Source organism: Pantherophis guttatus, chromosome 7, assembly GCF_059756535.1.
Source record: "Pantherophis guttatus breed Tessera chromosome 7, ASM5975653v1, whole genome shotgun sequence".
In the NCBI taxonomy this organism is placed as follows: domain Eukaryota; kingdom Metazoa; phylum Chordata; class Lepidosauria; order Squamata; family Colubridae; genus Pantherophis; species Pantherophis guttatus.
The window spans coordinates 80,428,107-80,443,066 of NC_142069.1; the positions used below are offsets into that span (position 1 = coordinate 80,428,107).

General features: G+C 44.1%; 1 protein-coding gene across 2 annotated transcripts in view; it reads right to left on the reverse strand.

The window, feature by feature from the left end:
• Positions 1 to 12,233: 12,233 nt before the first annotated feature.
• Positions 12,234 to 14,960, reverse strand: part of KIAA0930 (KIAA0930 ortholog) — a 73,709-nt gene continuing 70,982 nt past the window's right edge. For both annotated transcript variants that reach the window (XM_087873290.1, XM_034440349.3), the window contains exon 10: positions 12,234 to 13,362. In XM_087873290.1, coding sequence (XP_087729416.1) covers positions 13,322 to 13,362 — 41 coding nt within the window. In that variant the 3' untranslated portion in view covers positions 12,234 to 13,321. The remainder of the gene's footprint in view (positions 13,363 to 14,960) is intronic.

Genomic DNA, 14,960 nt, shown 5'->3' on the forward strand with positions numbered 1-14,960 from the left:
AGTGCCCCAAAGTCATGGGATCCCCTTTTGCGATCTGACAAGCAAAGTCAACGAAGAAGCCAGATTCACTTAACAACCGTGTCACTAAAAAAACCTGCAGTGATTCACTTTAGCAACTGTGGCAAGTAAGATCGTAAAATTGGGAAGGGGTGACTCACTTAGCAAGGAAATTTTGGGCTCAATTGTGGTCTTAAACTGAGGATTGCCTGTACCCTCTTAATCTCTGTACTTCGGCCCACAAACTCTGCAGCTGACCGAGGTTGTTTAAATATCTTCTTATTGGAGACAGAATGTTCCACAAGAAACAGATCGTAGTAAATCTCCCAAAATAAGAACAGGAGTACTGCATAAGAAGAAATGTGAGTCAATGTCTTTTTTTTCATCAGATTGAAGTTCTGGACCTTTAAAGGAATGTGTGAAATTATTTTAAGAAAAGGGCCACTCTAAATTATAGTGAGAGATTATGCTGCACAAGCCCTATAGATATAAATGTGTAATTTTGGGCCTTATGCCTATCAAATAACTACTAGATTAATTTGTTAATATTAAAGTGGGTGAGACATCAGAAATGCTTATGTGCATATTAATATTCTGGAAATATTCATATTGAATGGCCAAGAGTCTCAGTAATAATATTCTTATCTTTTGGAAGGTGTCTTTAATATCCTCTGATTTTTTTTCCTTTTTACTCCGTTTTGAATCCTGTACAAGTGAATTGTCTGCTTTTTCTGATCAGCAGACAGCATCTGCATATTTTGAACAGAACTTTTATTTGGAGGAGCTTCCTCTTACAGAAATGTATGTTTGTATATATGCATTTGGCAGATTGCAAAGTAAACTGTATAAAATGATCCATGTATTAAGAGAAACTGACATTTCAAACAGAAAACTACGATTGTGCCTGACATTTTGGAGAGCTGCTTAAAAGGCTGAAAGTATGCTCTTGGGCAAGACAAGTCAGTTGATTGCTAAGAAGGTATAAAAATTAAATGAATAAAGCAGATAATATACTAGGAATATTTCCCAAAGGACAAGTAGAATGAGGAAAGGAAATCCAGATACTTAATGCCAGCTACTTTTGAAAATCTGAAGCTCTAAAAACAACTTGTAACTCTTTAAAAATGTCACAAAAGATGGGCATCATAAAGGTAGAAAAAGGGCATTTTAATGTCAAGGAGCTTCTGATTTTAACTGTCAAGCCCATATGAGGGTTTATACTTCATTTTCTCTGTTTCCTGCCCCCAAATGATAAATGTTTTTCATTAGTTGACATTGAGTGGCACAGAGCAAGGTACATTCAGGGTTAGGGAAAAGGCTAGGAAATGCAAGTGTAATCTGCTTATTTTAATGTCTATCTGCATGATTTCTGTCTGCTTACGTTTCAATCCAATTTTAATGAAACACTTTTTAGTGGAGTGTCTTTGCCCGTTGCTTGAAATTAACTTCTGGTAAAAGAAGTCCTGCACTGTTTTGAGGCTGACCATCCAAAAGTAAAGCTCTTACAAGGAAAACCAATATCACGAGCTAGTTCAGAAAAAAAAAATCAATCTAAAGGGGTAAAATCCAGTGGTGAAATCCAAATTTTTTTAATACCGGTTCTTGGTGGGCATGGTGTGGCTTGGTGGGTGTGGCTTGGTAGGCGTGGCAGGGGAAGGATACTGCAAAATCTCCACTCCCACTTTACTCCAGGGGAAGAATACTGCAAAATCCCCATTCCCATCCCACTCAGGCCAGCCAGAGGTGGTATTAGCTGGTTCTCCGAACTACTCAAAATTTCCGCTACCGGTTCTCCAGAACCTGTCATAACCTGCTGGATTTCACCCCTGGTAAAATCCCCTTTGAAATAAGATTTTTCTGCAGATTCTGTAGATTCTTTTGTGAGGGAGAAAATGGTCTTGCAGCTTCTTTTCCGCTGTTCTCCCATTTGAAATGCGTGTCAGCAAAATACGTGCAGCTACATTAAAAAATAATAATAAATACGGTAGGTGGGGCTCTAACTTCATTTTATTATCTTCATCGGGAGGAAAAAAAGACTAAAGGCTCCATCGTTCTAACATTCTAAATTATTTTCAACAGAAGCTGCTCAATATGGCCTACAAGTGACATTTGATATACTGCACAGCGCCTGGAAATAATGTGTAAGAACTTAATGAATTGCCATTTAAAAATGATACTGTTCCTTTTCTACTCGCTGTCAAAACAAGTTTCTGATCTATGCACTACCATTCAGGCATTACCCTAGGTATAGCCCAGAGGTCAGCAACCTGTGGCTCTGGAGCCGCATGTGGCTCTTTCATCCCTCTGCTGCGGCTCCCTGTCGCCGGTCGGCTCCACAATTGAGAGGGCTTTCGGTTAGGACAAGTAGAGGAAAAAGGATGCTGCGCTAGGAGGAGACTCTATGGTGGGGGAACCGGACTTCCGGTCGGCTCCAGAATTGAACAGGGGGCTCCTGGTTAGGATCTTTGTGGCTCTTTGAGTATTTAAGGTTGCCTACCCCTGGTCTAGTCATTGGTCATTGAACGACAGATTTTTCACCTGTTACCCAGTAGCTGTGTTTTTTTGGAGACGTGTAAAGGAAAACAAAGGAAATCTATAGAAATGTGAACAAACAAATGAGAGATGTTGATTCCGAATTGGATTATTTGTCTCATTAGGTAAAGGTAAAGGTTCCTCTTGCACATAGGTGCTAGTCGTTCCCAACTCTAGGGGCCGGTGCTCATCTCCGTTTCAAAGCTGAATAGCCAACGCTGTCCGAAGACGTCTCCGTGGTCATGTGGCCGGCATGACTAAACGCCAAAGGCGCACGGAACGCTGTCACCTTCCCACCAAAGGCGGTCCCTATTTTTTCTACTTGCATTTTTTACGTGCTTTCGAACTGCTAGGTTGGCAGAAGCTGGGACAAGTCACGGGAGCTCAGCCCGTTACGCGGCACTAGGGATTCGAACCGCTGAACTGCCGACCTTTCGATCGACAAGCTCAGCGTCTTAGCCACTGAGCCACCGCATCTCTATTTGTGGGATTTGGACTGTAAGAATAGCTTAAGCAGAGAAGTCATTGGGTTAAGCCACTTCGTGTAGCTTTGTACGTATGTCTAAAGATCTTAAGTGATAAAACTTTCAACAAACAGGACTTGTACCAATGTTGGAAAAATCAGTGTTGTGACTTGGGTTGACCAAGGCTCTTTGTAGGACGTTGGAAGTTTTTGGTGTAACCTGTAGGTAACTGTAGTTAGATATATGTTCTCTTGAGTGAAGCAAAGCGTATTTCTTTGGTGATCTCTGAGCTTGGTAGCTTTCTTGCAGACGGTTCATCACTCACAATAGATCCTGATGGGCACTGATGATGTTAACCTAGTTTGGGTCATGAAACATCTGCAAGAAACCAACCAAGCTCAAGGACCACTCAGTTCAACTCTGAGCTACAAATATTCTCTTTTATAAGTATATTTCTTCTCACCTGGGCTATGTTCCAAATTTGGAGGAAGCCCAAGCCAAGTAGGACTGAAATGGAACAGATTGTCCTATACCCAAGGCGGTGCAAGTGGCTGCAGCCCTCCCTTATTGTTAATCCGAACTCTCTGTGAAGCTCCAGTTCCCATCTGTTGCTCTGCAAAGGGCACCATGGCAGCCTTTCCAATAACTATAGTAAGAGTAATTACCATTTGGGTAAAATGCCATGGAGATTGGGAGAAGGAGCAGCCTGTCCTTGCAGTCATGGGTTCCCCAGATTCTGGAACTGCAAAGCAAATCATTTTAATGCTAAAGGTATTACTGTATTTTTCGGAGTATAAGATGCACTTTCCCCCCCCCCACTAAAAGGTGAAAATTTGGGTGTGTCTTATACACCAAATGTAGCCCCGCCCACCCGCCCCCACCCTTTGGCCTCTGCCTCCCAGCAATTTACCTCCTTGCAGCAAACAGCCCATTTCAGCTTCAGCACAGCCTGATTAGCACAAGCAGCTGATGGTTGGTTGGATCGGCCTCCCGACCATCAGCTGTTTCAGGCTGCAGGGATTGCCATTGCCTATTGCCACGCGCCCCATTTGCTGCGAGGAGGCAAATTGCTGGGAGGCAGATTTTTTTTTCTTGTGCTAGTCAGACTGTGCTGAAACTGAAACTGAAACAGGATGTTTGCTGTTTGTTGCAAGGAAGGAAATTGCTGGGAGGCAGATTTTTTTCTTCTTCTTTTCCTCCCCCAAAAAGGCAGGTGCGTCTTATAGTCCGGAGCATCTTATACTCCTAAAAATACGGTAGTTGGAAAGTATCTGCAGTCACACACATTAAGTTGGTGATCCTGGGCTTATTGCTAGCTTACAGACATAACTTTCTGCCTTCCCAGAAGAAGCTTGAGGAAACTCAAGAACCCAGTTAAACGTTGCAGTAAGGGAAGCGAGGAATAGTCCAGGGCTAAAGTATCTTGCAAAATCATTTTCAGACCAGGGGTGGGTTCTAATTTTTTTACTACCGGTTCTGTGGGCGTGACTTATTTTGTGGGCGTGGTTTGTTGGTCATGTGACAATTCTTTAGGATTTAGCAGAGGTATTAGTCTACCAGGCTTTTAACTGCTTGCAGAGCTGTACCAGTCTACCCATTTGTTTTTGGAGGCACCGGTCTATTCATTTCTTTTTGGAGGCATCGGTCTACCCATTTGTTTTTGGAGGCACTGGTCTACTCATTTGTTTTTGGAGGCACTGGTCTACTCATTTGTTTTTAGAGGCACTGGTCTACCCATTTGTTTTTTGAGCGTACTGGTCTACCACCCCACTGCCTTTTAACACTGATCAGCTGTAGGGCGGCCCTTTGAAGCCCCGCGGCAAGAGTTTAAACAGGTTTTTTCCTTCTAGCCGATCAGCTGGGATTTGGGAGGCAGCGAATAGATTGGGGGCGGGGCCAAATAAAAGGTAAGAATAACGCGGGGGGGGGCGGGAAGGCCCAGCTCCCGAATAAAGAGAACCAGTTTGGTGACGTCATATCGCCACCGCTACCGGCTCTGCCGAACCGGGAGGAACCCACCACTGTTTCAGATCCAAAATGGAGGACCTAGGGCACTGAATACATCATGGGTAATAGCACATGAAATCCTTGACTTTCAACCACGATTCAGCCTGGAATTTTGGTTGTTAAGTCATTGTGGTTGCAATTCGAGGCACCATGTGACCAGACATGATTTACTATCATTTTTATAATTGTTATAAAGTGAGTCACCATCACTGTGAAGTGAATCCAGTATATCCAGTCAGCGTTTCTTGCCCTTTTCTGCTGGAAAACAAAGAAATTGCAGTCAAAATCATAGAGCTGGAATTGACAGCAAGAAATCTGCAATTTTTTTAAAGAGGAAGAATAAGTAAGTGATTTTTTTTTTTTAAAAAAAAGGTAAGTAGAGTGTTCCTATTTGGGGAGATTAAAGCTTCCTCACTCATTTAAAATCCATTTTTTTCTTTTTTAAAATAAGGAAAGCAAATTTTTAAGTTTTTCAGGCAACAGAATACATCTTTAGCATTATTCTAGAAATATGTTTTTAGTGACAGAGTGGCTCAGTGGCTAAGACGCTGAGCTTATCGATTGAAAGTTCGGCAGTTCAGCAGTTCGAATCCCTAGTGCCGCGGAACAGGGTGAGCTCCTGTTACTTGTCCCAGCTTCTGCCAACCTAGCAGTTCGAAAGCACGTAAAAAATGCAAGTAGAAAAATAGGGACCACCTTTGGTGGGAAGGTAACGGCGTTCCGTGCACCTTTGGCGTTTAGTCATGTCGGCCACATGACCACAGAGACGTCTTTGGACAGCGCTGGTTCTTCGCCTTTGAAACGGAGATGAGCACCACTCCTAGAGTCAGGAACCACTAGCACATATGTATGAGGGGAATACCTTTACCTTTAGAAATATGTTTATAATTTCTTTATGGTCCGAATATTAATATTTATATTTTTGCATCATCAGGATCAAACTGGTCTTACATTTTTGAGTGGCAAGCCAAACTAAAGTCTGAGTACCTGGCAGTTGAATAAAAGGTTGATGAGAACCAGTTTAGTATAGTGATTATGGTACTGAATTGCAAACCAGGAGACCGAGTTCTAATCCTGCTTTAGGCATGAAAACTGGCTGGGTGATTTTGGGCCACTTATTTTCCCAGCCTAGCCCACTTCATGGGATTATTGTGATGGAGAAAATAGGAGTCTCACAAAATAAAAGGTGGGACTTAAATATAACAAATAACTAATCAAATTATCCAACTCCACTAGGTTAAATGATGACATTTATTATTATGAAAAATTCAGAAAATTTAAATGCTGCCACTGGCAGTGAGATCATCTCTTCCACCCCTCTTTTAAGTTTCACAGGACTCAATTCCAAGAAAGTGGGAAGTAGGCATTTTGCTGAAATCAAAACCACATATATATACATTGCCAGCTTTAAAAAGGTACACAGAAATGAATGTTCACCTGTTTAATAACAAGGAACAACGAACAATGGGTCTTCCAAATCTTTTGGAGGACGTCTCCAAAATGAGAATTTCAAGGAGCTGCAGTTTTACCTCGATGAGAAATGTTTCGGCTTGCCTCGTGGAGGCGGTGGAAGCAAAAATGCTGCCTTGTTGTTGGATTTCACCTCATTCAAATAATGATTTGCACTACTCAGGTGAGACCGTGAGGACACAGATAAGCCTCCAAGTGGCCTCAGCGACTCTCTAAAAAGATGCAAATGACCAGCTGTCTGCAAGGAATATAAAACCTTCCGTTCCCCATCATCCAGTCAGAACTAAAGAAGCTTCTTGGATGAGAAGTGAAATGTCTTCAAGGAAAAAAAAAAAACCAAGAAAAGTCCAGTTGCCTCCTGAAAAGAAGCATCTTTGGGTCGATCATTCAAATAATTTTCTCTGGGTCCGTGAGGGAACCCAAAGTTGTACAACGGGTTTTACTTTGTTCTTCAGAAATAAGATGGGGAGAGGAAAGGAGACCCCACAGCAGCTTTCAAAGAGGCTTTTCCTTAAAGGAGAATTGAAGCAAAAATCCCCCTTTGAAGCTTTGCCCTCTCCCACTTCTACGCCTTCTGGAACTTATCTCCATAAGGCATTATTAAACCATTTGCTATCAGCTGCCGTTTCCTATTGCAAGTTTTAAAGCAGCGTCATTTTTTTCCAGAACCCAGCTTGCCAGACATCCTATAATTCTGGGCTCCTCCATCTCAGATGTCAAATGGAGAGTCAAATGTCTCTATGCTCTGTTATCTGGCCGTCTTGCAACTCAGGAGGAAAACCACCAACTTAGCTTTCTGTTCAAAACACTGGAGAGGACACGGTGGTCTCCCATCTGAGAGCCATAAGCACTTTTTTTGATCCAAAGCAAAAATGGGCTGAATTTTGTACCAGCATTTTGAGAGTAAAGCCTTGCTTTCGGCAGCAGGTATTCTGACACAAACCCAACCTGCAGGCGGGGATAGGTCATATGTACCGTATTTTTCGGAGTGTACAACGCCCTTTTTTCCCTCCTAAAAGAGGCTGAAAATTTGGGTGCCTCTTATACTCAGAATGTAACCCCGCCCACCTGCCGGCCCCCACGCGTCCTGGTTGCTGAGATTGCCACCGACAATGGCTTGTGTTTTTGGGCTCCGCGTGTCGCGTTTTCAGCCTCCAAACCAGGGGTGAAATGCTCCCGGTTCGGATCAGATCGGGTGATCCAGTAGCGATCGCCGCGGGTGGTTCGGCAATCTGGTAGCGATGGTGGCGCAAAGGTCGGCCCACCTGCCCAGGTGTTGTTACTTCCTGCGCGTGCACTTCCAAACCGATAGGGAAGGTTAAGTAGATTTTACTCCTGCTCCAAACACTCCGTTTGAGAAGCGTTCAAGGCTGTGGGGCTGGCCAAAGCACATCGCCAATCGCGGAGGCTGAAAACGTGACGTGGTGCCCAAAATGGCTACCCAGAATGCCTTCTCTTACCCCTTCCGCGCTTCACCTGCTTTAGTCACGAGCTCCCTCTGACTATCAGCTGTGCTTTTGAAGCTGTTTTTCAGCCCCAATGCGAGCGAAGCTATCTTCCGTGCTTTGCCTGCTTTTCTAATTGCTGCTCCCTCTGACGATCAGCTGTGCTTTAGAAGCTGTTTTTTAGCCCCAACCAGCCCCAACCTCAAAACCAGCGAGCGAACTAATGTGCTGAAGCTGACCAGGCTAAGGACACTAGCCAGATGAATACCTGGTAGGCAGAATCCCCCCCCCTATTTTCCTCCCCAAAAACTAAAGTGCGTCTTATACTCCAAAAAATACGGTACTTTTAGCTTGAGACTCTGAATCCATATCTCAGTATTTTTCAACCTTGGGAACTTTTAAGATGAGTAGATTTCAACTCTCAGAATTCACCAACAAGCCGTGCAGAGTTCAAACCAAGGAGTTTGGGGGGTTTTGGGGGGAGGGGAAACAAGATTGTGGCTGGTTTAATGGTCGAATTGTCCCTTTTGTAACTGCATTTCATCACACACACAGCAAATCCTCCTGCCAAATGCTATTGTCCTATTAATACAAAAAGTAAATGAGATAGTTTTATATACTGGTGCAGGCTTTCCCATTGGGCAGAAGTGGGCTTCAGCATTTAGTGACCGTGGTGTACACAACAGATTTCCTGACATTTCACCAGGAACTCTGGTTGGCATCTTCAAAAGTAGAGTGATCTGCCATGGAGACCACAAGCAACTGAGCAGGGAGTGACCGAGTTCCGGTTTTTATACCCAGGTGTCCTGACTTCTGATTGGTCTTTAGCCAAGTGGTTTCTGATTGGTGCAGTTTAGTGTGCCCAATGCCAAGTGATCATTTTGATGGTGGTTCTTCATTGGTGCTTTATGTCGGCTTCTGATTGGTCGTAGGTTCTGATTGGTTAGTCTCAGCAGCTATGTTCTAACTGGATCCTGGTCGGGGGAAGTTTCTGTTTTGCCCAATTTAGGGAGATGATTTCTGATTGATCCTCCTTTGGGGTAGGATCTTGGTGTGCCTCAAGACAAGAAGCCTGATATGATCACTATGATGTAGCACACATTCCCATTGATGATTTTTTTCAGGCTCTCCTAATCTGCAATGCCTCTTGTGTTTCTTCCAGTCGGGTGTGGAAACTGTTTTATGGCCCAATATCCAGAGTTACAGGGAATGCAATAAACCCCAGATGCTAGGAATGGGTCTCTGCCATCCTTGGTTAGTCAAAGGATTTCCTGGATTTTCTTAGCCAACTTTTAAATGACTGTAACGTGCTTTTCTATTTTTTTTCCTATTGGGTCAGTGGCCTTCTCACTATGTAGAGCAGAAATGTATGCATGTATTTAAAAAGATGTAGAAAAGAAACCTGTTCTCTAGACCAGGGGTCTCCAACTTTGGCAACTTTAAGACTTGTGGACCTCAACTCTGAGAATTCCTCAGCCAGCTTTGCTTCAACTGGGAGTTGAAGTCCACAAGTCTAAAATATATGAAGAGCTTTGCTGGCTGAGGAATTCTGGGAGTTGAAGCCCACAAGTCTAAAACACATGAAGAGCTTTGCTGACTGAGGAATTCTGGGAGTTGAGGCCAACAAGTCTAAAACACATGAAGAGCTTTGCTGACTGAGGAATTCTGGGAGTTGAGGTCCACAAGTCTAAAACACATGAAGAGCTTTGCTGGCTGAGGAATTCTGGGAGTTGAAGCCCACAAGTCTAAAACATATGAAGAGCTTTGCTGGCTGAGGAATTCTGGGAGTTGAAGCCCACAAGTCTAAAACATATGAAGAGCTTTGCTGGCTGAGGAATTCTGGGAGTTGAGGCCCACAAGTCTAAAACATGAAGAGCTTTTGCGGGCTGAGGAATTCTGGGAGTTGAAGCCCACAAGTCTTAAAGCTGCCAACGTTGGAGACCCCTGCTCTAGACCACCACACTCATTAAACCCTGAAGCCAACACTGCCCGACAGATACTGCTTCTTGGCCAACTCTTGCTGGTAGCCTCAATGCAGAAGGGAGAGCTTCAGAGAGCTCGAGTAGTTTACACGATCCTACTTCTGACCCTCACTGGCTCTCTGCCAGCAAAATGATATTCGGATTTCCACCAGCTTGCAGCAACTCCAAACAAAATCAAAGTCCATCTGTGTTTACTCAGGCTTATATATCCAGAGAACTTACCCAGGGCTGTTTTTCATTTCTTCACACCCTTCCAAGCTGCCAAGCAATTTGTTCAGCTAAGCTTCTTGCAGGGACGCGCTCCTACAAAGAGTAACTGGTGCAAACTGAATGAGCTTTAGGCATGAAATTCAGTGGGAAGTCAGTTTATCCCTATTAAACCAAACTTCAGACTCGGTTCGCATCACCTGTTTAATAGGGAGTATCTTGTGTTTTAAGACCATAAAATGGAGTCAACAGATAGTCAGATTTAGCAAGCCCTAACTTGCACAAGGTTAAATTAACTCTCCCAATTCAGTGATGTTGCAGGTGTAGCAAAACCACATCAATTGTCCTCTTCTTCTTAGCTAAGCCTCAAAGTTAAAGAGCTAAGAACAAGGAGTGGCTTTAAAACCCCCAAGTCTTTTCCATCCAGAATATACCTGCAAGTGAACAAGACATGCCCATTTGCCCAGCCAATGGGTAAGGAGCAGGTGAATTCAAATCTTGCTGAGAAGGCATCTAGATCCGGGTTCTCCAACCTTGGTAACTTTTAAGACTTGTGGACTTCAGCTCCCAGAATTCCTCAGCCAGCATTGGCTGAGGAATTCTGGGAGTTGAAGTCCACAAGTCCACAAGTCATCAAGGTTGGAGAACCCGGATCTAGATGAAGCTTTCTTTGGGGTGTATTGCTGGTTGGGGATTCTGTAATCACCCAAGGGGGATTTGTCACCCAAAGGGCAAATCTATAATTAGTAAAGAAATCTGACTAGATTAGTAGCAAAGAGGCTATAAAGGGTTATATCATATTATGGTCAAGAAACAATCAGCAAGAATTGGTGTATGATTAAAAAAGAGGGCACCCATGAAACATATAAAAAAGAAGAGTGGGTGTTGGGTCATGTAAAGGGGGTTCTCACCTTTAAAGCGCTCCATGGTTTAGGGCCAGGGTATTTATGAGACCACCTTCTGCTACTGATAACCTCCCACCGGCAATATGCTCTCACAGAGAGGGCCTCCTCGGTACCGTCGGTCAAGCAATGTCGGCTGGCAGCCCCCAAGCCTTCTCTGTGGGAACACCCGCCCTCTGGAACGAGCTTCCTCCCGGAATACGGCTGATCCCGGATCTCCGCACTTTCCGTAAGGCCCTGAAGACGTTTTTATTTCAGCAAGCCGGCCTGGCCTGAGTAGGTTTTATGGGTTAGTTTTTTTAATTGTATAGCTTGGGGTTTTAAATTAGGAGGCCGATTAATTTATTTTTAGTTATCTTAACTTTTATATTGTATGTTATTTTAATTTTTGGCTGCTCACCGCCCTGAGTCCCTTCGGGAAGAAGGGCGGGATATAAATTCAATAAATAATAATAATAATAATGTAATCCCAGCTGCCATCTTTAATGTTGCACCTCAACCCCCCCACCTCCACGCAACACACACATTGGGCGCCCCGACCCTAATTTTTCTGTGGTTCACTTTGAGTTCTTTTTAAAGGCCCGCACACACGTTCATATGTAAACAGGCTGAACTAACATCTTGTAAACACGCACACACAAAAATCATATTATACATTTAAAATAAAAGTGCAAATCCGGCAAAGATGAAGTAGGGCACCTGACATTACACGCCGACACCACCTCCAAATGCTCTCCTTTTAAATGCTTAAATGAGAATAATCCGTTTTTTAAAATAATAATAATGACCAGTGCATGTATTTTCAGAAAAGTAGTAAAATGCCCTCTTCTACCCCATGTTTTATACATCTTCAGACACGCATACAATAGAATTGAGTAACGATCCCAAATCCACAACGATGAACTCTGTGCTTCCTCCAGAATTTTGCCTCCCTTCCTCCCATATCCTAAAACAGAGGGTCAGCAACCTGTGGCTCTGGAGCCGCATGTGGCTCTTTCATCCCTCTGCTGCGGCTCCCTGTCGCCAGTCGGCTCCACAATTGATAGGGCTTTCGGTTAGGACAAGTAAAGGAAAAAAGAAGCTGCTCTAGGAGGAGACTCTATGGTGGGGGAACTGGGCTTCCGGTCGGCTCCAGAATTGAACAGGGGGTTCCTGGTTAGGACCTTTGTGGCTCTTTGAGTATTTAAGGTTGCCTACCCCTGTCCTTGAATATCATCGGGGAGAGTGTTAAATAGAAACAAGTCTTCAGTTTACTGAGAAATCACACAACACACACATGCGCGCGCATACACACACACATCAGTTTGAGGGGAACCATTTGACCTGATGGGACAGTCAAAAGAATTTTTAGGAGCTACGTTGATTCATTTTAATTTTTCAATTGTCCAGGCTGAGGTTCCTCTGGATTTCCTTCCTGTCCTCTCCAGTTAGCGTGTTCCTCCTCTTCCTCAAATCAGAGGCCCCATATAGTGGAAGACTGACTGGAGGCCAATGACACCGGAGCAACTTTCCTACAATTTTAACCCTTAAGACATTTCTCTCTCCTTTTTTTTTGGCTGGGGTTTTTGTTTTTCGTTGTTTTTGCTGATCTTTGGTAGGTGAAGATGACGTCGCAGAACCCATCTGTGCTACGAGGCGTTAAAATATATATCCCTTTGAGAGAAGCAGAGAAACCTGGCCATCGGACTCCCCCCCCCCCAGCTCCTTCATGAATGTACGTGAATCCTGCCCCCCCCTCCACACCCTTAACTTCCCCATGGATGTTATGCTACGTCGCGATCCTATCCGATTTAAAACACTTACAGAAGAGGTTTGCTTTCTTAATGCACGTGAAAAGACCAATGTTCATCGATTCGCCCAGCATGAAATCCTATGCAAGGTTCTTCTCTCAAGGTATATAAAGATTAATGCATTTTATACAGGTTGGTTCCCAAATTATGGAAGTAAACGCTAACCGATGGTCCATAAAGCATCGCTATTGTTGTTATAAGCAGCCCCTACTTCTGTGATGTTGGTGGGTTAGTTTTGTTTCCCCTTGTTTCCTTTCTTCTTCTTTTTTTTTGCTTTAGAAATCTTCTACCAGTTTTATCTATAAAGCGATACGAGCCAGTTTCTGTTTCTCTGAGGGGAGGAAAGAACAAAGAGGCACTTCTTGATTGGCTGGTAATTCCTAGAGATCCCTTTTTTTTTTTTTTTCAGAGTTATGTTCCTGACACAAGTGGCGGCTGTGTGACAGAAGACAGCAAGAGATAAGGTTTTTTTTTGTTTTTTAGGCACTTGGCTGCGAGTTTTCCAAGGCAGCACCCAGCTCTTGGCTATGACATCAGAATCGGTTTCTGTCGCACCTCCAGAATATCTGGGCAAAAAAAAAAAAAAAAAAGGATCACAGTGAGTTACATGGGAGGTTTCCAAATCCATCTCTTCTACTACCTAGAAGAAACCTGTACGCAGGAGTGGGATGCTGGGGTTCGCAGGAGTTTGGGAGAACCTCTAGCTAAGATTCTGGGCAGTTCGGAGAACCCCCAAATCCCATCCCTGGCTGTACGGGGATACGTGACTTCATTTACTTGCAGAGGTGTGGAGACCATTAATGAGGCCTTTATGAGAAAACGGTGTGGTGGAATGTAGTCTGGATTCACAGGAGGGAGGGGCTGTTTCTCTGAGGGCAAAGAGACAGCAGAGCTTGGAATGTCTGGTGGGCAGGAAGAGGACAAGGCCAGACCCTCCCGAGTAGTTCACAGAGTGTTTTTATAGTTATTGCAGATAGCTGCTTCAGTCTGGCAAGATTCTGTCTGAAGACAAAGAAGGATAAACGAAAACCACTCAAAAATTATCCACATGTTGTTCTTGGCTTTTGGGGGGGGCCTGACAAAAAGACTTGAAATGTGGAGATCATACTTCTGAAATACCTTGATTATTAAAAAGAAGCGAAATGGAGCCTCTACATGGGGCTCCCCTTGAAGAGCACTCGGAGGCTCCAACTGGTCCAAAATGCGGCCGCGTGGGTGATTATGGGTGTGACTCATCGCACCCACCTGACACCTCTCCTGCGCAAGCTGCACTGGCTCCCAGTGGTCTTCCGGGTGCGATTCAAGATGTTGGTTACCATCTTTAAAGCGCTCCATGGCTTAGGACCGGGATATATACGAGACCGCCTTCTGCCATCGACAGCCTCCCACCGGCCAATACGTTCCCACAGAGAGGCGCTCCTCAGGCTGCCATCGGCCAAACAATATCGACTGGCGATGCCCAGGGGGAGAGCCTTCTCTGTGGGGGCATCAGCCCTCTGGAATGAGCTGCCCCTAGATGTGCGGATGATCCCCGACCTGCGTACTTTTCGCCGCGCCCTGAAGACCCTCTTGTTTCAACAAGCCGGGCTAGCCTAACATGAATATGAATTTTAATGGGTGTATGTTAGTTTTTAATTTGTGGGCCAAATTTTGGTATTTTTGATTTTAAGGGTTTTTAAATTTTGTAAGTTTTATGTGTTTTAATATGGCTGTACACTGCCCTGAGTCCTTCGGGAGAAGGGCGGTATAGAAGTCTAATAAAAGTAAAGTAAAGGAAGGAAGGAAAGGTTTTAACTTCCAAATTGGAACCATCTGTTTGTCAGCACTTCAAGCTGCATTTACTCTAGTGCTGACATATGAAGGAGAAGCGAAGGCGTCTGGAAAGGGACGTTTGACTTTTCACCTACTTATTTTCCCTGGAGATAATATCCCCTAGGAGATGGGATGGGAGGAGGGAAATTCCTTTGAGCTGGAGTAGATTAGGGGTAGAATGACTTGGAAGATGGCCAATGAGTGCAGGGGAGTGGGGAACGGAAAGGGAGGGTTTGGGGGCTGGAAGTCAGTGTTGGCTTCGATGGAGTCGAGTGTAAAATGTCGTGCTTAATAAATAAATTGCTTTGAAGAAAAACTCCTATTTGAGATGACCTCGAAACTTGACACTATT